At 51.7% G+C, this 25,268-nt stretch overlaps 1 protein-coding gene across 1 annotated transcript; it reads left to right on the top strand.

The window, feature by feature from the left end:
* The first annotated feature begins 176 nt into the window (after positions 1 to 176).
* On the top strand, positions 177 to 25,176 carry DNMBP (dynamin binding protein). The gene is made up of 16 exons (XM_062496072.1): positions 177 to 336; positions 2,539 to 2,661; positions 3,203 to 5,131; positions 16,483 to 16,670; positions 17,301 to 17,400; positions 17,863 to 18,010; positions 18,532 to 18,549; positions 19,210 to 19,409; positions 20,475 to 20,605; positions 20,837 to 20,941; positions 21,134 to 21,262; positions 21,664 to 21,996; positions 22,418 to 22,600; positions 22,676 to 22,874; positions 22,965 to 23,416; positions 23,711 to 25,176. The coding sequence occupies exons 1-16, from the start codon at positions 192 to 194 to the stop codon at positions 23,894 to 23,896; spliced, it is 4,569 nt and encodes a 1,522-aa protein (XP_062352056.1). The 5' UTR covers positions 177 to 191; the 3' UTR covers positions 23,897 to 25,176.
* The last annotated feature ends 92 nt before the right edge of the window (positions 25,177 to 25,268 follow it).

Below are 25,268 nucleotides of genomic sequence, written 5' to 3'. Positions count from 1 at the left end.
CCCCTTGGCTCCTGCAGCAGGTGGTGAGGGGTTGGCAGGGAACTCAGGACAGGATCTCCCCACATCTGCCTCTGTGCTTCGGAAGGGTTTTACTTCCTGAGGCCGTGTGTGATAATTTCAGTGTTTCTGGGTGTTGACAAACTTCTCACTGTCTCAGCCTTAGGTACTGACCTGCCTTCAGACCCTGCACAATGGAGGCTGGCTCTGTGGTGCGAGCAGTCTTTGATTTCTGTCCCAGTGTCTCTGAAGAGCTTCCCCTCTTTGTGGGAGATGTCATCGAGGTGTTGGCTGTGGTGGATGAGTTCTGGCTCTTCGGCAAGAAGGAAGGTGTCACAGGTAAGAGCTGGGAATGCCTGCACTTGGGTCCATAGAAGTGCCAGCTAAATGTCCACTCCATAAGCACATCTTCCCTTGGTGGGGAAGGACCCGATTTGATTTACAAAATCTTTCATGGGACTTTGTGACTGAGTGTGAATTGCCATTGGTCTCCTGCCAGCTTTGTGTCAACTATTCAGACAGCCTGTGTGTTGTTTTTGAGAGAGGTTAGTGGAGAGTTAGTTCTTGAGGAGACAGGAGCTTCACAATAGTTCCAGTCTCTGTGGAGAGACTGCCCATTTCCTGGCTAGTTTATGTGCTGACCTGCTGTGGCAGTGGAAGGGGAGAAAGGAAACAGATGCACTGAGAGTGGAAATGCATCCACTCTGGAAACCAGTCCAAGTGACCTTGACGATGGAGATAGAACAACAGTGACCATGTGTCCCCCCAAGTCCTCTGACTCAGCCCCACTTCCTCCTTTCTGCTTCAAAGCATCTTCTCGCCCAAATTTCCATCAATATCTGTGCCTGAAGAGGTGTGCAAGTCTCTTGAACTTTTAGGGGGTTGTGAGAAACCTTTGAAGCCGCAGAATGCTCTTAGTGAAACACTCAGTCTCATAGCCTCTGTTTAGGCAGCTCTTTCTCATCTTAATCCTGATGCTAAGAAGATGTGTGAGCTCTTGGGGAGATGAAAGCCAGGCCACTTCAAAGCATAAGCCTGCTTCTGTCACCAGCATGAGGGTGGGACTGATTTCATCCCTGGTTGTAGAGATAGGGCTGCTATTGTAGCAGCAGTCTGGTCTCTCTGAACAGCCACAAGTTGTCTACTGTCTGAAACAAAGGTGGACAGGAGCACTTCCCTCCTGTGCACCATGAGACTGATAAATGGCATTGAATGAGTATGTGCCTGATCTCATTGCTGCTGCTGAAGTCACTGGGCAAGGATTATGTGTGCAGTTTTCAAGAGTTTTGTCTCTCAGTGTAACTGGTGAGGTTGTTCAATGGAAGATGGAGCTATTAAGGAATAACAAACAGATGTGTGTCATAGCTCAAAGATAAACATGCTGAATTCAAACTGAATGTTTTTAATGACCTTTAACTCAAAACCCAATTGCATTCCTGTTTTCCCTTGGAACAGCTGTTGTAGTTTTCTGCCCAGCTTTCTAGGTTAAAGTTATAGGGAACTGAAAAAGCACTTTAGAATAGAAGCTGTGGAGGTGTTGCAGCCTAGTACTCATTACTCTGTGGAATAATTACTGTAAATCCATGTACAGTAATTCCTGTTTCACAGCATTATGTTGTTTCCATGTACAGAGAAGGAGACTAAGATAAGGAGCAAGAGAGTTGGTTAAAGCTGTGAAGGAAGCAGCAGAGTATAGCAAATGCCAAATTGTCTAAACACAGTGCAAAGCTCTGGGTGTCTAGGATATGGTGTTTCCAGGTTTCATTAGAAAAAATTTGCTCACCCAGAGGCAATGCTAGATGTGGTACTAGCCCACACTTCTTCATAGCCTCTTGCCTGAAGTTATATAAAAAAGACATTTTTAGTGGCCTTTGCAGTGGGCTCTGCCATGTTGTGTGCTCTCAGGACTGAAATTAGTATCTGATGGGTATCATGTGGTGGCCAACAAATGTGCTATGGTGAAACAGGTACACAGAATGACAAAATAGGGAGGTCCCTGGAGTCCCAGCAGTGCTGAAGCTGTGGCAGAGCCTGTGACTCACAGGTGTGGCCCTCTTGAGTGTGTCAGCCTGAATTCCATGCTGAGGCTGCATAGGGGCCAAGCCGTATGGTAGAAGGAGCACCAGGTGGATATGTCCAGTCAGAAGACACTGGTCTTGTGATCTGGCACTACTGGATCTCTTAGTCCTCAACATGGGTCTGAGTTGGTAAGGAAGCAGTAAGGGCAGAGAAAACTTAGTATATCTGTTCCTGGAAGCTCCATGCTGATGGCACAGTCCCAGTCATGCACACAGCCTGTGGTTGCCTGGAGTAAGCCAAGGGCTCAAAGCTTTTTGTTCTCTGTTAGCTCTTAAGTACTTAAAACCCCAGGAATTCCTGACTTGAAAACTCGTACTTCTTCCACCAGGCTATTGAGGCACCCAAGGTAATTGAGTATTTTCCTTTAGCAAGAGATGAATAGATGCCAAAATCTGAAAGGAGGGTGGAGATGGTGGTGGGTCACAGGAAAGACTCATTGCTGACAACTCATTCTCCTTTTAGGGCAGTTTCCTAGCAGCTTTGTTGAACCTGTGGATATTCCCCCGTTGAAGCAGGGAGAAAAACTGTTTGTTTGTACCAATGACTTCACATCTCAAGAGCCAGGGAGCTTGTCATTGCAGAGAGGTAATCTCCATTCCCTTCCTTTGCTTTGCACCTCAAAAGCCTCACCTGTCCTTCTGGATGGATGAACCTAGTCACAGCATCCTGCCTAGAGTGACAGAAAAAGAGGTGAATCTCCTAATACCTCATGACATGGGTCATGTCAAATCCATCATGGCCCTCTGGGCTTCTGCCACTTTGATACCAGTTTCTCATGATCTGTCATTACTTATGAAACTCCAAAAATTGGCATCACCTGATCATAGTAAATTTACAACTTCCTTTTAACTGACCTCTAATCTCCTAGTCTTAGACTTGCATTTGGGGGAGAGTGAAAGCTTTGATGCACCTGCACGGCTTTGCAGCCAAACTGTATAATTTAGATGTACAAGAGGCTTCATGCCATAACTCCATCCTGTGCTTGTGTGCATCCCCAGCATGCACTGTGCTCTGACAGAGTGCCAGTCCTTACCCACAGCCAGGAGGGAGCACAGGGAGGCAGGAATAAAGAGGTGGTAAGCAATAATGAGAGCAGTTTTGAACTGGTGTGTCTCATTCTCTGCAGGAGACTTGGTGATCCTGGGGGGGTCCCTGGCCTCCAGCTGGCTCCAGGGCCGAAGCAGCTGGGGTTCCAAGGGCTTTTTCCCCTCATCATGTGTGAGGGAGCTGTGCCTTTCAGTTCGGAGACGTCAGCTGTCCCAGAGCACCCTCATGGAGGTTCCTTCCTACTCACTGGGCCAAGCCCGGGCCCTGATGGACCTGTCTGCTCAGCTGGAGGAGGAACTGGACTTCAGGGAAGGGGATGTGATCAACATTGTTGGTGTCCCAGAGCCTGGCTGGTTTGAGGGCGAGCTCAGAGGCTGCAGGGGCATCTTCCCAGAAGGTTTTGTAGAACTGCTTACTCCTCTGCAAGCACCAGGAACCTCAGTGGATCCAGAGCCCACGGGGACTTGTGACACCAATGGGACAGTAGAAATGCCCCCCAAAGATGACACGGAGCCAGGGAGTACTTATGGTGTTGCCCTTTATCAGTTCCAAGCCCTGGAGTCCAAGGAGCTGGATTTCGATGTGGGTGACAGGATTCGGATTGTAGGCATTCTGGAGGATGGCTGGTTGGAGGGAGAGCTGAGAGGAAAACGTGGCATCTTTCCACACAGATTTGTGAGACTGGAAGCCTCTGAGGCTTGCAGGGAAAAGGTGAGCACTGGGGATCTGCAAGATGAAGGCAGTTGTGGATCGACCATCCATCAAGATCCAGAAAGCGCTTGCTCTGAAACTCCTCCTTTGCCAGGGAAAGATAGCAGGGAAAAGGAGGATGGCTTGGCTGCATACCCTGAGTCTGCCACCATTTTGTCTCACAAGACAGGGAGGTCAGAGAGTCCTCTTGGCTTGAGACAGCAGCAGGCCTTTCCCAGCACAGGACACCAAGAGCCACATCCCAAAGGCGTGGTGGGCTCCGTCTCCTCTAACCACACAAAGACAGCCAATGGTGTTCTTCCCTCTGCTCAGCTGCCTCCCCTACAGGGCAACAGGCCTGGCCAAGGTGAGCTGGAACCTGGGGGGACCATTTCAGCCCCCCCAGGGAACTCAGAAACTCAACCCCTCCCTAAGCATGAAGGAGACAGCCCCACTGTGCCCTTGCAGGCTCCCCACTTCCCAAATCCTTGCAGGAGCCAAGAGATTTCATCTCCTAATAGCTTGGCAGCATCCCAGCCCCAGGAGAGCCAGAGCAGGACCCAGGACCTAGACAACTGGATGGACAGCAAACCGGAGAAGTCCAAGCCCTGTTCCAGCTTAGGAACTGCCCAGGTGAGCCTGGACACACGATCTGGGAGCTGGGGGGAGTGCTGCCCTCTTGCAGTGCAGGGGGACAGCTGCAAGGACCTGGACTCCAAACTGACAGAGCAGCTGGCCCAGTTTGAGAAGAGTCTGTCAAGTACTGGTGCGGAGCAGGACAAGGTCTCCCGTCACTTCTCTATCTTGGACTACAGCTCCGAGAAGGACATTGTCCGTGGGTCTCCTGAATCTGTGTCCCACTCCAGGCAGGCGGAGAGGAGAAGGGCCCTGAGGCCACCCCCTCCTCGGCCCAGCAGCCTCGGGACAACCGCTGTGCACATGCAGGGTGGCCAAGTGCCCAAAGGCAGGTCTCTGTCCTTCTCAGTCAAACCCTCCCGGCCTGCTCCCCGGCCTCCATCCAGCTACCAGCGGAAGAATGTGGCCCCTACACAGCTTCAGCCCAGCAGCCCAGAGCAGCGGGTGGAGGAGGGACGTGAGGACTTGACACAGGCAGGATCAGCCTCCTCCAGCTCCATCCTGCTGACTAGAATTGGAGAGGTGGAGCGAGATCTGGAGGTGTACAGCAAGACCCGTGCTGAGCTAAGCCTGATGCTGGAGGAGCAGCAGGATGAGCTGGTGAGAGCAGAGACCATGGAAAACCTAGATTTCTGTGACTCAAATATTGAGAGCCTCAGCATGGAGCTGCAGGAGTTGAGAGGTGAGTCTACAACTGCATGGAATGGGGAATGCTGGAGGAGCACAGCTACCTCTGCTGTTTTACAGACACTGTTGAAGGCAGTCTTTTATACCCTTCAACTCTTGATTTTGATCATTTTGAAAGCACTGTTGCAGTACAAATTATCATGATTTTGCCTTGGAGAATCACAGTGTCTTTCTCTGGATATCACTTTGCCCTGGTCTTCCCCACCCCCTTTTCCTTGCAACTCTCCCATCTCCTCTTACAGCCCCACCATACATCCAGAGCCTTCATCTCATCCACTCCCAGTATGTCCAGGATGGAAAGCAAAACCACTGCTGCTGCAGTTCCAACCTCCTCTCATCCCCTTATTTGTAGGGGAGTGAGCAGCAACTTCAGGGTGGCTTTGCCGGTAGTCCTGCAGTTGAGATTTGATTTGACATCTGTACTGTGACTGCCCTCAGCCTGTCAGGGCACTGAGTTTCCTGTGGTTTCTGCTGTGGTGCTGATACAGACCTGTGGGGATTTGTTATTCATATCAGAAGGGGTGCACAGAAGGGGACTGTACCTGTACCTGGGAGTGGGATGGATTAGTGGGCAAAAAGTAAAGCCTGCCCCTGTGCTCCTGCCATCCATGGAGTCCAGGACTAGAAAACAGCACTGTTTTGCTGGTAACAGCAACAAAGAGCTTAAAACTGTGACATATCTGTAGCTGAAAATGTGACTTTTGTTCTTGCACCCCAGAAAAAAATTACTCAGGGAAGAGGAATTTCCCATGATTATATCAGCACATTTGGTCTCTGAAATCTGAAGATGCCATGTAAAGATCAGTGCTGTTAATTATGTTACACTTGATATTACAGTAGACAAATGGAAAGATGGGATCACATACATATTCTCCCACAGCCCCTTCCCAGGCTTCTTCCAGGAGCTCTGACACTGCAGTTCTGTTACTGAAACCCACAACGTGCAGGAAATGTGGGCACTGCATGCAGGAGATGGAGTGAAATGCCAACTCCTGCCTGGGAGTTACTCACTCTGACTTCATTGCCTCCATCCTCCCACTGCTTAATCAGCAGTGGGGAGCCCAGGCACTTTGCTGCACGATGTCTGAGGCAGAGCACATGGGAATGAAGCCTGATAAGGGCACACCAAGAAAATAGGATGACAAATGGCCTCCACGTCAGTGGTGTGTGAAAGGGATGCTTGGAAGGAGGTCTAGAGGATTTGAAGCTAGATGAAATAACTTGAAGGTAGGAAGAGGAAAATCTAGGCTGAATCTCAAGGGGAGTTTTCTGATGCCATGGATCTTGCTGGGAAATGTTTCCTACTGTTCCAATGCTTCCTGGCAGAGGACTGATCCTGTGGAACCTGTTGGTTCCTGGAACTGGGAGTTTTAGGTAAGAACTAATGCACTATCCTGAGACATCCTCAAGCTAGTATCCTTTCAGTAGTCCCAGGGCATTTTTCTCCAGTTCAAGACAGCTCTCTAGCCATGTGATAAAGATTTGTCCTACCAAGCCCTGTCATGTCCCTTCTGATGCATCTTAGTGTGGCCAGACAGCATGTCTTCCTAGCCCAGCTCTAGTGCAGCAGGCAGAACAGCAACTTGGGGTTGCATCAGCTCAGCAAAACGTGTTTGTGCCATGCCTGAGGCATGACCTCTGCCTTGCGACTGTTAGAGGAGCATGGAGACACTGAAGGCAGAAAAGCTCTCACTAAGCTTTGACCAGCAACCAAAGCAGGGCAGGCACAGTCTTATCAGGGGAATAATTCATAGTGGGGAATCCAGCCCCTCAGTGTATCTTTTGGGAAGTCAAAGCAAGAGGAGAAAATACATGGTTTTGTACAGTAAATGTTCAAAATCATCAGGTTGCTTTTTTTGGTGTGTCTTGTGAGCACACTGGGGTTACACTGATCACCAGGCTGGGGCAGGATTAGCGCTTGCCCTCCTGCAGTTGGAGTGGGAGAGTCCATTGGTTTTATTTTTGTCTTCTACCAGCTGAGAGCATGGGTTTTGTGTTCCTAAGAGATGTTGCAAGAACCTGAGGCGTGGATGACATCTACAGACTCTCCTGCGCTCTGTCAAGGGCGTGTTGTGGTTGTCTCTTGGCTTCTTACAGGAGCTCTGTGTTTGGCATGGGAAGTTGGGAATATGTTGTGCCCTGCAGTGAGAGGCATTACTGGAGTGCATATTTCTGTAGCCTTCTGGAAACATTTTGTATGTTGGCACCAGACTCTGTAACCCAAGTAATCCATTCAAGCCTGTTCCTGTCAGCAGGTGGACCAGCTGTTCCCCCGGAGCAGGGAACCATGCAGCTGTGACTGCATGGCACTGTGTAGGCACTGGTCTGTCTTGCAGGGAGCAACTCCTCTCCTGATCTCTGTATGACTGTGGGTGAGGGCTGGGAAGAGGATGGGCACAGCATCAGGGCCTGAAGGCCTCAGTTTGGCCAAGTGAGGTGTGGAGCAGAGCCCAGCCTCTTCTAGACCTCGTTGTTTCCTCCATGCCATCAGGGGTGGGAAGAAGAAGATCTGGTAGAAGATCCGGTGTCCCACCTCTGCTCTGTGGCTTCTTGCGGTCTCACACATGCTCTGTTTCCCTTCCCTGAGGACATTGGTCTGGGGCAGGGCCTCTGCATGCTCCAGTGCCCTCCTCTTCCCTGCCTCAGAGCTGCCTGCGGAGAGGTTTTGGCAAAGCTGCGGAGCCGGTTTGGGTGGTGAAAGCCTGCCCAGCCTGGCTCCCCTTCTCGCTCGGGGCTGGTTACTGATTACTTTGGGCAGCAGGTGGAGGAGGCCAGGGCTGCCAGTGATTGGGCCCGTGCCTTTGCTGGCTGGTTTCAGGAAGCACCGTTTCACTAGGGACGGCAGTGCTGGAACGGAGTGGAGAAGTGGTGTCAGCCCGGGGTTGGGCTCAGGGAGCAGAAACTGAGGGGAGTAGGCCCTTGTGCCACACCCCACAGGACTATGTGCACCTGTCCTTAGAGGAAACACTGCATGGAGGATCCGAGACGGGAACCGCGGCTCCTCAGCTGGGAATATGAGGACTGTTGTGCTGTACGGAGAGAGGACGTGGCTGGCTGCAACAAGAGACCCAAGGTGACAAGGAGACCGCACCCGGGTAGCCGAGGAGAAAACAGTGTCTGGGACAGTTCCAGGAGACAGGAGGACATCTCCGTGGACCAGCAGAGCAGGAATGGAGACTGTGGAGGTTTTTGGAAGGAAGACATGCAGTACGTGGACTGCAGGAGAGCAGATAATGTTTGGGAAGGCAAAAGACAGGATACAGAGGACAGAAACTACAAGGTGTATGAGAGGGAGGGTGTTCAATACAGAAACTGCAGTTCTGAGATAAGAGGAGGGTGTAACAGAGACGACAGAGTATCTGGGCAGTATAGGGAGAGAGGAAGGCAGTATGGAGAGGATAGAGGCCTTGGAGACTGTAGGGAGGGCGGAAGGTGGTATCAGGACTACCGAGATCCTAGGGACTACAGTGAGGATGGAAGACATTATAGGAAAAATGAACTGAGGCACAGGCAAGAGAGGGACTCTGGGGAGTATAGGGAGAGGAGAAGGCAGTATAGGGAGGATGGAGGCGGTCAAGTATATAGGGAAGGGGAAAAATGGTATAGAGGTGATGGAAGCCCTAGGGCATATAGAGAGCAAGAAGGGCCACGTGTAGGTATCAGGGACCAAGTAGACGAAGAAGACATTGAATGGCACAGGAGGCCCAAAGGCCATGTTATGGACCACAGCAATCCAGACAGAGGTTGTGAGGTTCCTGCATTTACAGTCAGGCCCTCAGAAGATGGTAGCGTGAACCTGGGGTCAGGTACCTGCTACACACAGTTCAAGACACGTGGCGTTGACTCCCACGGCTGTGGGGAGCTGGAAAGAGAAGCCCCGGGGCCTGGGATGCCAGCCAAGAGCAGCAGTGGGGTAGAGCACTCGAGGGTACGCACGGGCCGGCCAGACTGGAGCCAGGTCTGGGAGCAGGAGGCCGAGGAAGCAAACAGGGCGGGCTCTGTGCTGCAGCGGAACAGCTTCTACAGACGGACGGCTCCCAGTGCCCTGCGGCACTCAGAGTTTGTGCAGACCAGGAAGAAGAAGCAAGGTACACAGGGAAATGGTGGGCAATTCCCTTGGGCGTGCCTTCACCCTGCCCTGGCACCAGGGCAGCACTGGGAGTCTGGTACACGTGGGTGACCAGCACAGACAGGCTCTCACAGCCAGCCTCCTCCATGGGACTTACTGAAATGTGCATCATGGTTATCACCCCTCCGTGCAGCCTCTGCAGGGGTTTTTGTGGAGGCCCAGGTGGGAGGGAAGCACAGGTGGCACGGACTCTCTGTCCTTTCTGTTGGTCCTGCATGTTTCAGGTATGCCCTAAAACGTGTGGTTGATTTGTCTGCTCTCTCAGGGCCCTGAGGAGGTTCCTCGTGAGGGAAAGGGTGAGATGCTGGAGTTATTCCCACTGCCTCTTTATGAATACATTTATAAACTCTCATCATGAATAGGTTGTGTTGGTAGGAACCAGTTTCTGACCCTAAGTATGGCAGCTGTTTACAGGCAGCATAAAGTATGAAATAGAGGAAGCTCTTGTAACACTCAGACATATGCAGAGAGCAAGTACTGAGAGTTGGATAATTCACCCGGGCAGGGTACTCGGGCACCTGTGTGCTGGGGTGCTGTCATGCTGTCACCAGTGGGAATCTCTTGCATTGTCACCCACCAGTACTGCAGTGGTCCCTTGCCTGTGCTACAGCAGTTGTGTGTCCTGGGTCCCCAAGCCATCCCCAGGTCTCCAGTCCCATCAAATACCACCCTGGGGCTGGAGAATCACCAAAGTGGCAGGCTTAGGCTGTCTTGGCATGAGTGAAATCATTCCATTGATACTGTGGCTATGTCAGAGTCAGCTGCAGACAGATTTGTGCAGCTTGGCTTGTTGTTGCAAGAATATTGGTGGGGAGGGGGAGGAGAAGTGGCAGCAAGGTGCTGGGGTCTGGGCAGCAAGGTGCTGGGCAGAGGGACAGAAGGAGCCCTTCTTGATGGACAGGCCTCCATGTGTCTGAAACCCTACTTGTTTCTGTGCCCTTTCTGCCAGCATCTCTCATGTTAGCTGTGTGTGTGAACTCTCCGTGAAGTGGGATTGAAATGGAGAGGAAAACTCTGCAACAGCCAAAGTGATGGCAAAGCTGGAGGCAGTGACTACCTTTACCTTAGCATGAAATCTGTCCTCTGGAGATAACTTGATTAAGTAGGCTCTGATGGCTTCATTTCTGCAGTCTCAGGCCACTCTGTAAGGGTGGGACTTTGCTCAGATGTGTCCCCAGGGTGAGGAAAGGGAGAGGCTTTGCAGTGCCAAGACGTCCAAAGGGCAGCAGGGGAGCCAGGAGGAAGAGAACTAGAGGGGCATCTAGTTCCATGGGCAAGGATGCCACACACTAGATCAGGTTGCCCAGGGCCCCATCCAGTCTGCCTTGAATACTTCCAAGCCAGTAGAAATGATCTTTACTGTTAGCAGGGTTTTCACACTTCTTACAGATTTCTGTCTGGTGTAACTTGGTGACAGCTGCTTGGTTAGAGCACCTCTTCTGGCATAAGACTCAGATGTGACTGCCTGACACATCAACGGGAGAACCCACCTGTTATAGTTTTGCTGCTTAGTCACCATCATTCTTACAGCTCTGAACTCCGACCTTTTTCTCCTAAATTAGAGCTTTTTAGTTGATGGATATTCTTCTCAGGCAGGTACTGTAATTAAGTAATTTTTCAGTCTTCAATTCTTTGTAGTGAGTGGACTCTTAAAACACCCATGTCAGAGATTTACAGGAAGACCTTTGAGTGTTTATTCTTCCTGATACTCATTTATCAGTTCATACTCTTTTAAAACAGTGTACTTCAGAGCTGGGTGAGGCATTCTGGGTGGGTGTTAGCACTAGTTTACCTTGCTATGCTCCTATGCCCTTGTCCAAAACCCCAGTGATCCTTTGCAACATTCAGGGAACTCTTGTTGAAGACTCATTTTGTCTGATCAAGCCAAAAAATTACTGCCCAGACTACAATCCTGCATGTGGCTGCGTTTCTTGTTCCCATGAATACATTAATACATTTGTCTGCATTAAACCTGCTTGGTTTGAATAACTCCATCTTATTCAGGGTACCCTGGATTACTCAGTGACTCATATGCCTCATCTTTATTTGTGATCCTGTTGAATTGATCTTCACTTCTCTGTATGACAGCAGTGATTTTCCATTTACTTTATTATAGGGGGTTAACTAAATACAGTCTCTGGAGAACCTGTTTAGAAATGCTTTCTTTTCTGGATAGTATTCACTCCACTGGCAGTGGATTTTCAAGGATGTTTTTATTTTTCTTTTTAGAAGAAATAAGCAGAAAATGTATTGTATTGTTCTGTCTTTTTGCCAGGTTTGCCAAAAATCCTATTCTCTCTGCCGACTTGTGGGACTGTATCGTTGTAGGGTTTCATTTGTCCTGGATAGAAATAAAGGTCCATTATAAAGTAGCATTTTTATTTCCTCATTTACAAGATGAAAACTGAATTTTACCATCCATGGATTTTTCTTGATGTCTTTCTTTTCTTATTTTTCTGTGCTTCAGAGTTCCTGGTGCATCTGTTAATCTATTATCTGGCTTTCTATGTTCATTTATATATTTGCTGTCTTTATTGAAGCACAGATGTAGGACAGATTTTTCATCAGTACTTTTCATGTTATTTTTTTTTTATTGTCTATTTAGAACATCCTTTTAAAGAACTTTCAACTTTTATTTTGTCCATTAGTGGTTTTGCTTACACATTTGTGGGTGCCCTGCCTCAGCTTTAGCAGCTTACCTCTTTTACACCATCATATTACTTCACTTTTTTCTGCGTCCAGGGTTGGAATCATCCTCTGCTCACACTGAATGCCATGGGGCTGTCTGGGCAACCAGAGGCTGTTTGGGGCTGTGGCTGTGGTCTTATCTGGCATGGAGACATCCCAACCAAGCAGTGTCTGCATTAGACACGTTTGGGACAGCAAGCCGCTCCGATGGCCCTGGAGAAGCATCCCTATTCTGCCCCTGTTCAGCTCTGGTGTATTACCAATGTCTGGAGTAAGAGGTTTCATCCTGCTCCTGGCAGCGAGTTTAGCCTTTTGCTCAGATTAATTATTCCCTGCCCTAGTTTCATCGCCTCCCCTCTCGTGGTCGGCGGTGGCTCCTCCCCTCCTGGCCTCACATACTTCAAATATTTGCAGCTGGTTTGTTTTGTCCTGAGTCACTGCTTGACTGTACTGAGTTGTGGGCTCGGGCCGGGCTTGCATCGCGGCTCGGTGCAGCTCCACCGGAGATTCCTGGGATTGTCCCGGCGCTGATGGGCGGCACGTCCCTGTGCAGGTAGCGATAGCGCCTGGCGGGCAGCGCCGAGCCTGCGGGATGCTGCCAGGTGAGGATGCTGGGGAGGAGCAGCTGAGGGGCAATGCAGACCTTGGGGTGAGCCCTGCAGCGTGCTGGACGTGCATCCCATTGGATCTGGTCTTTGTGGGTCAGCTCTGCTTCCCGAGTGGGGCAGGGAAAACCTCTAATTGCATGTGTGTACTCCCACTAGGAGACGGGGTAATAACAATTCAAAGCTTTTGTTCATTGGAAGAAAGTCGATGACGGTGGCGTTTCTCAGACCAGGAGGATGAGCCATGTGGTTGCAATAGCAAATCAGTCTCCCCAGGAAGGGCAGAGGTGGGAGTGTGCTCCATCTTCACACCTCATTGCCAGGGCTGGGTTAGGAGCTGCTGTTGGATCTCCTACATGGGTCCAGCAGGGGTGCTAGCAAAGCTCAAAAGCAGGTGCTCTTGGGAAGCTCAGACCATCAAAATCGAGGAGAAACAGGAGAACAGAATCTGAATCTCTGAAAATTGTAATTGAGAACATTGTTTTTGGAAATGTATTTCTGAATGCCTGTTTGGCAACTGTGTCATGGGTAAACATGAGTTTGTCACTGGATTGGAATTTGGTGGCTTCATTAAAAATACGAGTCATATTCCTGCAGGCCAACAAAGCCCATTCAAGCTGTGGTGTATGTCTTAGCATCTCCAAAGTTGATGGGCATGATGAATCAAATTGAAAGTTAATATGTAAATAGAAAATCTGTGGAGTAAAATGGAGATGTGTTTAAAAAATACTTACTAGATGACCAAAATTCACAGCTGTGAAATTGGTGGGTTTAGTTAATTGCTTAATAAGCCTTATTTTGGGAAAGCTGCTATTAGACATACAAGAATGTGTGACAAACAGGAAAAAAGAAATTCGTGACAATTAATGGAGATAGTATGAAATACAAAAAGTGAGAGTTTCTAAATGCATCAGAAACAAACACTAAGTAATACATATTGGTCAGATATAAGAGCCAAATATTACAAATAAATTCTCTATTTGCATATTTTAAGCTGTGTTTGGAAATAAGTAGGACAACTTCGAGTTCATTGCTGAAGGAGGATGCTGGACTAGTGATAAACAACAAGAGTTCTAGGAGACTTGACTGCAATATAGCCTTGTCTTTGAAGGAATCTTGAAATTTTCAGAAAGAGCAAGAAGGCCAGAGGAGAATTCATTTGTATGAGTGTTTAAAATCATGCAAATACTGGTACAGTGTAAGTGGATAGAACTAATGCCCAGCATTGCATCAGGTGAATCAGGCTGAGCTGATGACTGCTGTGGGCTTAAAATCTGTGCAGGGAAAGTTTTAATTTCCCTTCCACAGGCAGGGATTTAGGTCTTGCCAAAGAAGGGTGTCATGGAGCTGGCAATCTCACAAGTGTGGGTTGAATCCTTGCCACAGGGTACTTTCTGTAAGGGCCTGACCTAGATTTACTTGCCTGGGGTTTGCTTGATAGAGCGTGGGGAGCTGCTGCATTTGCCAGCAGTGCTGGGCATCCCCAGCTCTGTTTTGGGGAGCTGGAGCCAAACACATGGTATGACTGCAATTTAGCTATGGCTAAGGCTGGGAGCACAGCAGGGTTATTCAGTGGTGCACTAAACTCACGAAGTATCCTGTACAAAACTTAATGTGGTGTCATTTTGCCTGGGGCTAAATATAAAATCCTGTTCTTTGACCAAAGCAAATGCAATCTTTTCCATTTGTTTTCCCAAATGCTGCTGTATGGGTCATTCCTGGCTGTGGTTTTGGCTTATCTTCAAGATTCTTCCCAGCCCACCCGGTGCAGTAGTATCATCCCACCCACCCACCCCCTCTGGGTTTCACACACCTGTTTCCATTGCAAATTAACACCTTCCTGTTTCTTCCAGGCTGCCTTCCTGCTTGAGCTTGCTCTCCTGTAAAACAGATGCCATGCCTTCTTTAAAGTAACTCATTTGTTATTATTTCATTAAGTCTCTGAGCCACAGAGACCTGCTGACTCTATTATCATGGTGTTTAGTTGTCCCTCCTGTACATTTTTCTGCTCATACCCTGTTCGGTGTCTGAGTGCTGTGTCTAGGGATATCCCTGTGGGTGTTTGTGGAGGACCTTGCAGAGCAGGGCCCAGTCTGCTGCTGAGACTTTGCAGATGCTGTGGAAACGCAAAGAGCAAAACCAGTTAAACCCAGCATCAGCTCCAAGACCCTCCTTGCAGGTTCCTGCTGCATTTGAGTTGATAAAGTTTATCACTGCAGAGTGTTGGAAAGCCAAGATAGGCTCTGATGGGGTTAGTCTGAAGGATACTTGCCAGTAGGAATCAGTGAAGACTTTTCTTCCCGGTGATTGCCTACTAAATGTAGTGCTGGTTGTGTCACTGAATCTTCCTCCATGGAACTGGTTGCTTTGCCTCTCCCCAAGCTAGATTTCAAGGCAGGGCAGCAGAGATGCCAGCTTAGAGAGACAAGTATCTTCCTCCCCACAATGAGGGCATCTGTGCTTCAGCTGGGTTTCCCATTTGCCAGGCTGGCACTGGGAGTGATTTTGAATTTGTTCTTTCTGCAGAGAGACACAGTGGTTCATGCTCAGCCCAGGTAGCTGTAAGAACTTGCTATTTGGTGCTGATGTTCCTGGTTTCTGCTGCAGCTGCTCTGCAATGGGAAAGGCTCAAAGGGCTGGCATGGGTTCAGATAATCAAGGGCTGAGTCAGTATCTCAGCTTGGGTGTCTTGTCTTTCTCGTGTTGTTTCAGTGTGAATACCCTGGCCTGGGGGAGCAGTCGACAGGATGCTTAGGCTGGGCAGCAATTTTCCCATCCCATGTTTCATGCTGCAGTGCTGGGTACTGCCATCATCCCACAGAGCGCGGCCGGGGGCTGCTTGCAGCCTGCCCAGCACCTGGACAGAAGGGACTGGGAGCATGGGGTCCCTTGGGGCTGTGGTACCAGGATAAGTCCCAAATCCTGCCCTCAGGTGTCCCTGAGATTAAAAGCAAGGCTGAGCCTCTGCTGTCTGACGCTGTCACCGGAGAGGTCAGGGAGATCTGAAAGCGCCTGTCCTGCAAAAACATTCCTAGAAACGCCTGAGCTGGGGCATGTCTGCAGCTCTACAAATAGTTCTGCTGCTGGAGGGCAGCTGGGGCTCCATAGCAGACGGCGCATTTGTGGAATTGACGTGAAACGGGGTACCCGAGGCAGGCTGGCGCTGCAAGGGGCTCCGTGCTGCCCCGAAATGGGGGAAACCCCAGTGTTCCTGGCCTCGGCGGGGGTCGGGGAGTGGGGGGGGGAGCCCCGAGGCCGTGGTTTCGGTCCGAGGACACAGCCTTTTAAAGGCAGGCAGGTGGGGCCGAGAGCGGCGGGGCCCCGGAATCCGCGGGGAGATGAAATGTCCCAATGGAAGCGGGAGGGGGCTGGGCCGGCCCGGGGCCGCAGGTGGCACAGAAAACCAGGAGGAGAGGCGGCCCAGGAGGGTGGCCCGCAGCCCCGGGCCCTGCGGGCGGGCCGGCCCCGCTGGCCGGGATCCAGCTCCAGGCTTTGCCTGCGGCAGCACCCTTGCAGCGCCCGGGGCCCTCCGCGGCCATTGAGATGGAAATGCTCCGGGCCCGGAGAATGGAGACCCCGTCGGCAGCCTGAGGGAGGGGCGGCCGCCATTGCCTAGCGGGGACTTCCCTCCGTGTCTGCAGCTTCCCGGGGCCGCGGAGTTGGAGCGCGGGGTGGGAGAGGAGCCGGGCCCGGCCGGCAGACCGTGTGGAGCAGGTTTGTTTCCAGGGCTTTGCGGCGCTCCTGGTGCTGCGAGGGTGGGCTGTGGGAGCAGCCCTGGGGATGGCCCCTCTGGAAAGGCCCTTGGACTCTCAGTAGTGCTGTTTCTCGGTCTCACAGGTTATATGCGTAGCAGTTCAGGTGCCGTTTGTCTCCTGTCCTTGCATCCTTGCTGGAGCATGCTAATCTCCCTTATCTGCCTTACAGAGATGACTCTCCTGTCCTCCCAGACACCATCCCTGGAGTCATCTTCGGCCACCACTGAGAGCGCAGAGCAAAGGATGCTGGAGAAGAGGGCCAAGGTTATCGAGGAGCTACTCCAGACAGAGCGGGACTATATCAGAGACCTGGAGATGTGTGTGGAGAGGATCATGGTGCCCCTGCAGCAGGCACAGGTAGGAGCTGGGGAAGGAGGGGAAGCCTTGGTGCAGCATTGGTGGATTGGAGGGAGGGTACTGAGTCCATTTAGTACTCAGAGCTGACAATGCAGCACAGGAACCCATAGAGGAAATTAAAGCTGTTCCGAGGGGAGGAGGGTGGTTTCCACAGCTTGTTGCAATAAGCCCATCTGCTTTGAGATCCTGCTGGATCCTCTTCCTTGCTGGAAGTGTGAGACCTGGCAGCAAGTAGCACAGATTGATTTTTTTTGGGGGGGGGGGGGGGGAGGGGCAAGAAAAGTTTCTCTTCATTTGGTTATAGGTTAAATTCATTGACAGGAGAAATAAGTTACGGTGTCTTGGCATGGGGACTGTTTTAGTGGGAGGAAAAAGAGAAAGCCAGGTGAGCAGAGGCAGGGGTGGAATTTTTTGCTGGGAGAGAGAAGGACGCTGTGGTAGACACAAGGAATGAGAGTTTCAGTGCACTGGGGGACAAGGGAATGTATACAGGAGTCACAGTGATAAGAGGTCACACCAGATGACTGCTGTGAAGCTGAGGACTGATGGGTTGCAGGAGGGCAATGGGGGGTTGTTAAGTCTAACTGGGACGTGTTCCCCATCCAGGAAGTCTCTTTTCCCATTCACTAGATGCAAAACATAGACTTTGAGGGCCTTTTTGGAAACATCAACATGGTAATTAACTTCTCCAAGCAGCTGCTGTCCACCTTGGAGGCTTCAGATGCCATCGGTATGAATTCTGCTGTTACCTTTTCTCAAAAGGCTGGAATGGGCATTGCTAGTGGCAGGGCATAACAGTTTAAATGGTGGGAGAGGATCACTGGGACTGGGCTTTCTCATCAGTCCAACAGTGAAGCCAAGGATATCTTGTGTTGCCCCAGGGGTCTCTATGCTATGGCTGTCCATGGCCCTTTGCCCCAAAGTGTTGCCAGGCTGAGCTGTTCACACCTTGGGCTGCCTGTGCCTTTGCTCTGTGGCTCTTGTGACTACTCCCTCTGGGAGACCTGGATTGATTGAGCTCTCTGTATTGGTGGGTGATGAAGAGGGGTCATGCATTACTGTAGTAGCACTGTCTTCTTGACCCGTGTGTGTGGAATGGGGACACTGGATGTCTTATTGAGAGACACACCAGTGTTTTTGGAGGTAGCTGGGGACCAGGAGACACTGAAGTGCTACTTTGCTGCATCTGCAGGGCCAGTGTTCCTAACACAGCGTGCAGAGCTGGAGAGTGTCTATAGGGTGTATTGCCAGAACCATGATGAGGCCATTTCGCTGCTGGAAACCTATGAGAAGGATGAGAAGTTGCAGAAACTACTTCTGGACCTGCTGGATAGCCTCAGGTTTGAGTCTCTGGCTGTGACAGCCACAGGCTGGGATAGGGGGATGAGTTGCCAACATCCCTGCCCCCTGTCAGCAGGGTTTAGACAGTTCAGGTGGTGACTGGAGAGGGTCCAAAGGTGGCATTGCATAGTTGGCCAGGCTCTGGGTTCAAATGGCCTCCCACCCCAACACACACATGCTGGGAAACCTGTAGACCCCCTTAAAATCTGCATAGAAGCCATCAATGTGTAGAGAAGGTGGCATGTCCTGGACTGAGGGTTCCTGTTCCCCAAACCCTGAGCCACCATGGCTGCTGTGGAAGGAGCTGCTTTGCCTGGCTCAGCGAGTACCAGGGCTCCAACTTGTGGAGGTAACTGCCCTGGGAGCTGGCAGTGCTGATGGCTGCTCTGGAAAGACAGGGCTGCCCTCTGCCTTGGCAGTCTCACTGGCAGGGCACAGACACTGGCTGTGGGATTGCACACCTGCCACCCCATTAACCCTTGCTTTTCTTTGCTTTTTTTGGCACTCTGTGGGCCGGCAGGAGCCTGTACAGTGAATGGTGAGTACTTCCTCTTAGTCCCTGCTTGTCTGTCTGTTGGTCTGGCCATTCCCTTGTAACTAACCTTCTGCCACAGGCTGGGTGCATGTTGGGGTGCCCTAACAATGCCTTGTGGAGGCATGACTGGGAGGAGAGTGGTGTCTGTGGCATGACTGCAGCAGAAGTAGTGGGTGGGCTGCACAGGCAAGCAGGACAAGTGATGAGGTGAGGGGAAGTCTTGGGCATGAAACAGGATTTGGGAGCCCTCAGACCCAAGGAGCAGGAAAGCCCTACACTGACTGCAGTCCTGCAGTCTGTCTGTCCTGCACTGGGGGGCAGATCTGGGCAGTTGGTTGGTGGAACAACATGAGAAACAAGTGGCTCTCTGGCAAGTGTGAGGCTCTGCCTGCGTGGGATTTCATGGTGGGTCTGGTAATGAAGAGGATCCTGCCTGGGACGTATCACCTGGAGTGAGTGAGGAGCAGAAACCTGGGGTTGATCTGGGAGCACCAGGAGTTCAGGAGTGCAGTGAATTTGGACATAAGGTTGGCTTGACTTAGGGAGTACGGTGGATTTGGAGGCATTGGAGTTCTGGGTCTGGTTGGCATTGGTTTGAGGGGGCAGAATGTGTGTGACAGCTGGACTGACACCTGATACAACTCCTTTGTTCTGACTTACCAGGGGTTGCACAAACTACATTAACCTGGGCTCCTTCCTCATCAAGCCAGTGCAGAGGGTGATGCGGTACCCACTGCTGCTGATGGAGCTGCTGAGTGCTACCCCTGAGGCTCACCCTGATAAGGCACCACTCACAGCTGCTGTCCTCGCAGTCAAAGAAATCAACGTCAACATCAACGAGTACAAGCGCCGGAAGGACCTGGGTGAGGAGCTGGGCACAGAGAGACAGGAGGGGGTGTGCTGGCACTGGTGTCTGCTGGCCACTGAGCCTTAGCTGGCAACCACGGTCACAGAGGAACTCTCGCTGCTCAGGGGAGCTTGGCCCCATCACCCTTGTAACTGCCCTTCAAGTAACTGCTAATTGTGAGCAGATTCCCCTCTGCTTCCTCAGTCCAGCCCACCTGGCTCCCCCAGCTCTCCTTGTGGATTAGAAGCTGTGGTTCTCCCATATTTCTCATAGCCTTCAGGCACCAAAACCAGACATAGTACCCAAGTGTAGCTTCCCTGGGGCTGAACAGAGGGAGAAAATTACTCCCTCTGATACCTGCTGGCCACCCTCCCCGTTTTCCCTTGGAAGCCCCTGGTTCATGCAAATCTTAAACTTCAGTCTTTCCTTATAGCCCCACTGAAGCTGAGGTGACATAGGTTGCCTGTAACTATTGCTTGCCTGTAATATTTGCTAAAGAAGCAATATAGACACCTTCTGTATGTCCAGGGACTATTGTACCCCATTTCCTATGTCATTTTATGCTGGCACTCTGCATAATCTGTGGAAGAGCTTGAATGGTTTGTCTACAAACTGTTAGATGTCTCAAGAACCAAACAGGTGGCACAGTGCTGGAAGGGATGGGAGGTTATGATACGGTATTTTACAAGGACATGTAGTGATAGGACTGGATAATGGCTTTAAAGTGAGAGGATTTAGATTAGATATAAGGAAATAGTCTTTACAGTGAGGGTGGTGAGGCACTGGATCAGGCTGCCTGCAGAAGTTGTGGGTGCCCCACCCATGGAAGTGTTCAAGACCAGGCTGGATGGGGCTTTGAGCAGCTTGGTCTAGTAGATGTCCCTGCCCATGGCAGAGAGGTTAGAACTAGATGATTTTTAGGTCACTTCCAACCCAAGCCATTCTGTAGTGATATGTGGGGTTCTTGGGACTACAAAGGCTTGAGGAAGAAGAGAACTAACAAGGTGATTGTTGACAAGGCATTGTAAGACATGGGTGTTTGTGCTTACAAGGGGTTTGATTTATGTATCAATCTCTTTAGTGCTGAAGTATAGAAAAGGGGATGAGGATAGCCTCATGGAGAAGATCTCCAAGCTCAACTTCCACTCTATCATCAAGAAATCCAACCGTGTGAGCAGCCACCTCAAGCATCTCACAGGCTTTGCACCCCAGGTACTGTGTATCAGGTGCACTTAAACCCTGCAGTGTTCTCCAGATGTATCTGCTGTCCCTCCACACCCCTTCCCCCCATGCAGCTCTGATCCAGGCCAGCGAGGCAGAATGAGCTTAGGGACTGAACCACCTATCTCTGCTGTCCAGCTTGTGGGCAGGAGGGCCCCACATCTTGCAGTCTGCGAGGTGTGAAGTCCTGCATCACCTTCCTTGAAACACTTTCTCTCACAGCTAAAGGATGAAGCCTTTGAAGAGACAGAGAAGAACTTCCGGATGCAGGAGCGTCTGATCAAGTCCTTCATCCGGGACCTTTCCCTGTACCTGCAGCATGTCCGGGTGAGCCAGTCTGGGTGTGATGCTGAGCCTGTGGGGCTTCCCATGCCCTGCCCCTCCTGTCTGCATGGTGTGACCCTGCACTGCCTCTGCCCGCAGCTCCTGCCTCAGCTCTCTTGGGGCTGGGTGCTCGGGGCTGCCCTGGGAGCCCCTTCTGGGCAGCAAGTGTGGTTCAGCTGTGTCTCTCTGGTTCAGGAGTCAGCTTGTATGAAGGCACTGGCAGCAGGGAGCATGTGGGACCTGTGCACAGAGAAGGGAAGTGGGGACTTGGACCAGTTCCAGAAAGTGAATCGTCTCATCAGCGACCAGCTCTTCTCCAGCTTTGTGAGTGAGGCTGTGCCCCTTTGAGGCCCACCCTGGAGGGTGCAGGGAGGGTAACCTGGGAGAGCTGTGAGCATTCCTGCTCAGCTCTGCCCACTTGAGAGCTTTTATGCCTGGCATTTTAGGACTAGGACTAGGCCTGTTAGATATATATTTTTTTCAGCCGTACCTGAAATGCTGCAGGTCTTTATGCTAGTGGTTCAGGTACTTCACATAGAGTTACCCACAGTTATGTAACATGATAGAATAATTGCTGTTGGAAGGGACCTCTGGAGCTCCAGTGGGTGCCAACAGGAGACAGTCACTATGCTGTCCTGGGGAGGCTGTGTGATGTAGAGTGAGCTGCTGGCATTCACAGTGGGAGAGAGCACCTTGTCTCACCTCACTGCACCTCTGCCCACCAGAAAGAGCGGACGGAGCGGCTGGTGAGCTCGCCCCTGAGCCAGCTGCTCAGCATGTTTGCAGGGCCTCACAAGCTGGTGCAGAAACGCTTCGACAAACTCCTCGACTTCCACAACTGCACCGAGCGAGCAGACAAACTGAAGGACAAGAGAACGCTGGAGGAGCTGCAGTCAGCTCGCAACAACTACGAGGCCCTCAATGCCCAGCTGCTGGATGAGCTGCCCAAGTTCCTGCGCTTTGCCAAGGAGTTGTTTGCCAGCTGCGTGCGGGGCTATGCCGAGGCACACTGCGACTTCGTGCGCCTGGCCCTGGAGGAGCTCAGACCTCTGCTCTCGGTGGGTTCCTGCAGTGCAGGCAGTGCCCTGAGCTGAGAGCAGCACTAATCTGTGCAGGATTTGTCCCTGAGCCTCGCTGGGACCTGTCACATCGTGGGGAAAGCTGCTACTGCAGTTTCAGGCCACAAGTGACTTGTGGAGGGCTCCTGTGGGGTGGTGTCGGGGCAGGGATTGCAGGGTTATGTTGCAATTGTGCGTAGAAGGCTCTTAGAGCAGTGGCAGGAGAACATTCACCTGGGAGAACCTCAGGTCACAAGTTTGAGGACCACTTAGGGCTGAGTCCAGACAGGACTGCAAACCTGGGCCTGATGCAAGTCACAGGCAGGACTCGGACCCCTGCCATGGTCTGTGCTGTAGCTCTTGGCCACTTCTCCCAGCAGCTGTCACCTAACCAGGATCCCCAACTTTGCTCTGGTTCCAGTTGCTGAAGGTGTCTGGCAGGGAAGGAAACCTCATTGCCATCTTCCAGGATGAGCACAGTCGAGTCCTCCAGCAGCTCCAGGCCTTCACCTTCTTCCCAGAGTCCCAGGTGGCTCCCAAGAAGACTTTTGAAAGGAAAAGCATGGAACGGCAGTCTGCCCGGCGGCAGCCCCTTGTTGGCTTGGTGAGTTCTCTCTGCCTGGTGTCAGGGCTTGCAGAGCCCAGGACAGCCACTCACACCTGCCTTGTTCCTCTGCAGCCGACCTACCTCCTGCAGTCGGATGATGTCCGAGCTGCCCTCCTGGCCCGCTATCCCCCAGAGAGTCTCTTCCAGGCAGAGCGCAATTTCAATGCTGCCCAAGACCTGGATGTCTCCCTGTTGGAAGGAGACATTGTGGGTGTCATCAAGAAGAAGGACCCCATGGGCAGCCAGAATCGCTGGCTCATAGACAATGGGGGTAGGTGGCTGTTCCCCGCCCTTGCTGTGAGTCCCCTCCTCTGGTCTCTCTGTGGCCCAGTCTGAGCTCACTCTCTCACCCTCTCTGCAGTGACAAAAGGCTTTGTGTACAGCTCCTTTCTGAAGCCCTACAACCCCCGCCGCAGCCAGTCAGATGTCTCTGTGGGCAGCCACTCTTCCAACGAGTCAGAGCACAGCAGCTCCTCTCCGCAAAGCAATGCCACCCTGACCTTCAGCCCCAGTGGGGCGGCTGTCACCTTCACTCAGAAACCCCTGCAGGACTCTGTCTCCCCAGCAGATGTGTACCAGTCCCCACAGCCCTCACTGGAGGTGGACTCCCCCTCTCTGTCCCAGCTTGGCTCTGGTGACAGGACGGCCCCAGTGGCTGGTACAGTGAGATCTCAGCAGCGCTACGGCCGCCCCGAGCTGGGCAGCAGCCCCAGCTCTCGCAACGGGCACCCCACCAAAGCACATCTCAGGTCCATGCCCTCAGTGGAGGACAGGGACTCTGGGCTGGAGAACAGCGAGTCAGAGGGCAACCAGGTGAGTCTTCAGCCACCCTCATGGGACTGCGGATGCCAAGGGCTAACTGCTTTGTTTGACTGGGGACTGAATCATCTTCCTCCCTGGAAGTGACCAGGAAGCTATAGGAGGTGGGGTATGAAACCTTTTCTTCCAACCCGAGAGGTGCAGAGACAGAGAACCAGGCTGCAGCTAGGGGTGGGAAGAGGCCAGGGCTGTCACTAGGAAGAAGGACAGAAGCCCACACATCCTATGCACTGAGATCAAGGCAACATGGTGTGACCATCTAACTGATGCTCTCCCCTTGTCTGGCAGGTCTACTACGCTCTCTACACCTTCAAAGGCAGAAACACCAATGAGCTGAGTGTGTCAGCTAACCAGAGACTCAAGATCCTGCAGTTTGAGGACATCACAGGCAATCAGGAGTGGTGGCTGGCTGAGGCCCACGGGAAGCAGGGCTATGTGCCCTCAAGTTACATCCGGAAGACAGAGTACACGTGAGGCCCATGCCTTGTTCCTGCTGGGACTGCTAGGGTCTGGGGGAGGCTGGCCAGCCCTCCAGCCCCCACTGCTCGCCCTTAAGGCTATGCCTCTCACAGCTGTGCAGTGCTCCTGGGCCCCAAACACTGGCTACCATTGCCCCTTCAGGGAAGAAAGAATGGTGGGCTGACCAGGTAGGCAGGAGCAGGCACCTTGTGTTGAGGGCAGGAGTGAGTTTATCTCTCAGACGTGTTTGAGCCTCCCTCTGTCCACCCAGGAGCAGGGGAGCAAAGCTTGGAGCTGTTGCCTGCCCAGAAGGGTAGGGCTTGACTCGGGCTGAGGAACTGCTGTGGATTTAAATTGTGGAAGGCTAATGCCGAGTTTCTGGAGATTGTCTTTAGTCAAGTAGTATTAAAAGCAACCCAGACTTTGTGAATATGCTCCCTGTGCAGCAGGAGCCTGGTCTCACCTCTCGCTGCAGGACTCGGGGTGGGATATTTACACTCTGCTTGGGGAAGCAGCTCTGAAGTTTGCTGGGAGTACTTGAGCTCCTGGGAGCACCTGGGATAGGTATGGCCTCTGAAACCCTCAAAACAAACCCCCCAACAGGTGCCTTCTCCCTGTGCTTGGTCTCCCAGGGGCTTTGCCTTTCCAAGGTCTGCTGCTGCCAGCATCCATCAGGTTCTCATGTTCCAGGTGAGCCAGAAGCCCAGAACACCAGTCCCTTGTCAGGGCAGTATTGGCTGCACCTAGGACCCATCTTGGCACTGACATGCCCACTTGGCTGCTTTGGGTTGAGGCAGGGCAGAAGGCAAAGCTGTCCTCCAGCCTGTTTTTTGGGGTATGTGACCAGAATTGCCTCACCTGTGCTTTTCTGCATGGCAATAGAGAGGGTGCTGACATTCTGGAGTGGCAGGACTATCCCTGGGAGGGCTGTGGTGCCTTTTGCTGGGTGGGTGTGTGATACTGCTGCTGCCATGTCCTGAAGGGAGAAGGTTCCCTTCACGGGGCAATGTTTGTATCCCCTGTACTGCTGCTCTGCAAATAAAGATTTTTCCTTGTGTACAGAAGGTGCCATTGCAAGTACTCGGAGACCGGCGAGGAGTATCGGGCAAGTGCTGCAGCTTTCATGCAGACTCTACAGGGCCAGGAAAAAGATTTCCCTTTCAGTGGGGTCTGCCATTCTAGTGCCTTGGTGTTTATGCCAGCTGCAGCTCAGATGCGGAAATGCTGGCAGGAACCTTCCTAATTAAGATGAAGTGTTTGCACTGCCCTCTTCTACCAGCTGTGTGTTATATGATTCAGGAGCTCCAGGGCAGTAGGGGCTGGTGGGGCCAGTGTTTGTCCTGCTCTAGGTGGGCACTTGCTCCCTTCATGCAGAGATCTGGCCCAA

Source organism: Cinclus cinclus, chromosome 7 (assembly GCF_963662255.1).
Source record: "Cinclus cinclus chromosome 7, bCinCin1.1, whole genome shotgun sequence".
Classification (NCBI taxonomy): Eukaryota; Metazoa; Chordata; class Aves; order Passeriformes; family Cinclidae; genus Cinclus; species Cinclus cinclus.
Note: the sequence above shows the minus strand (reverse complement) of the source record. Positions and strands in the feature narration are given on the sequence as shown.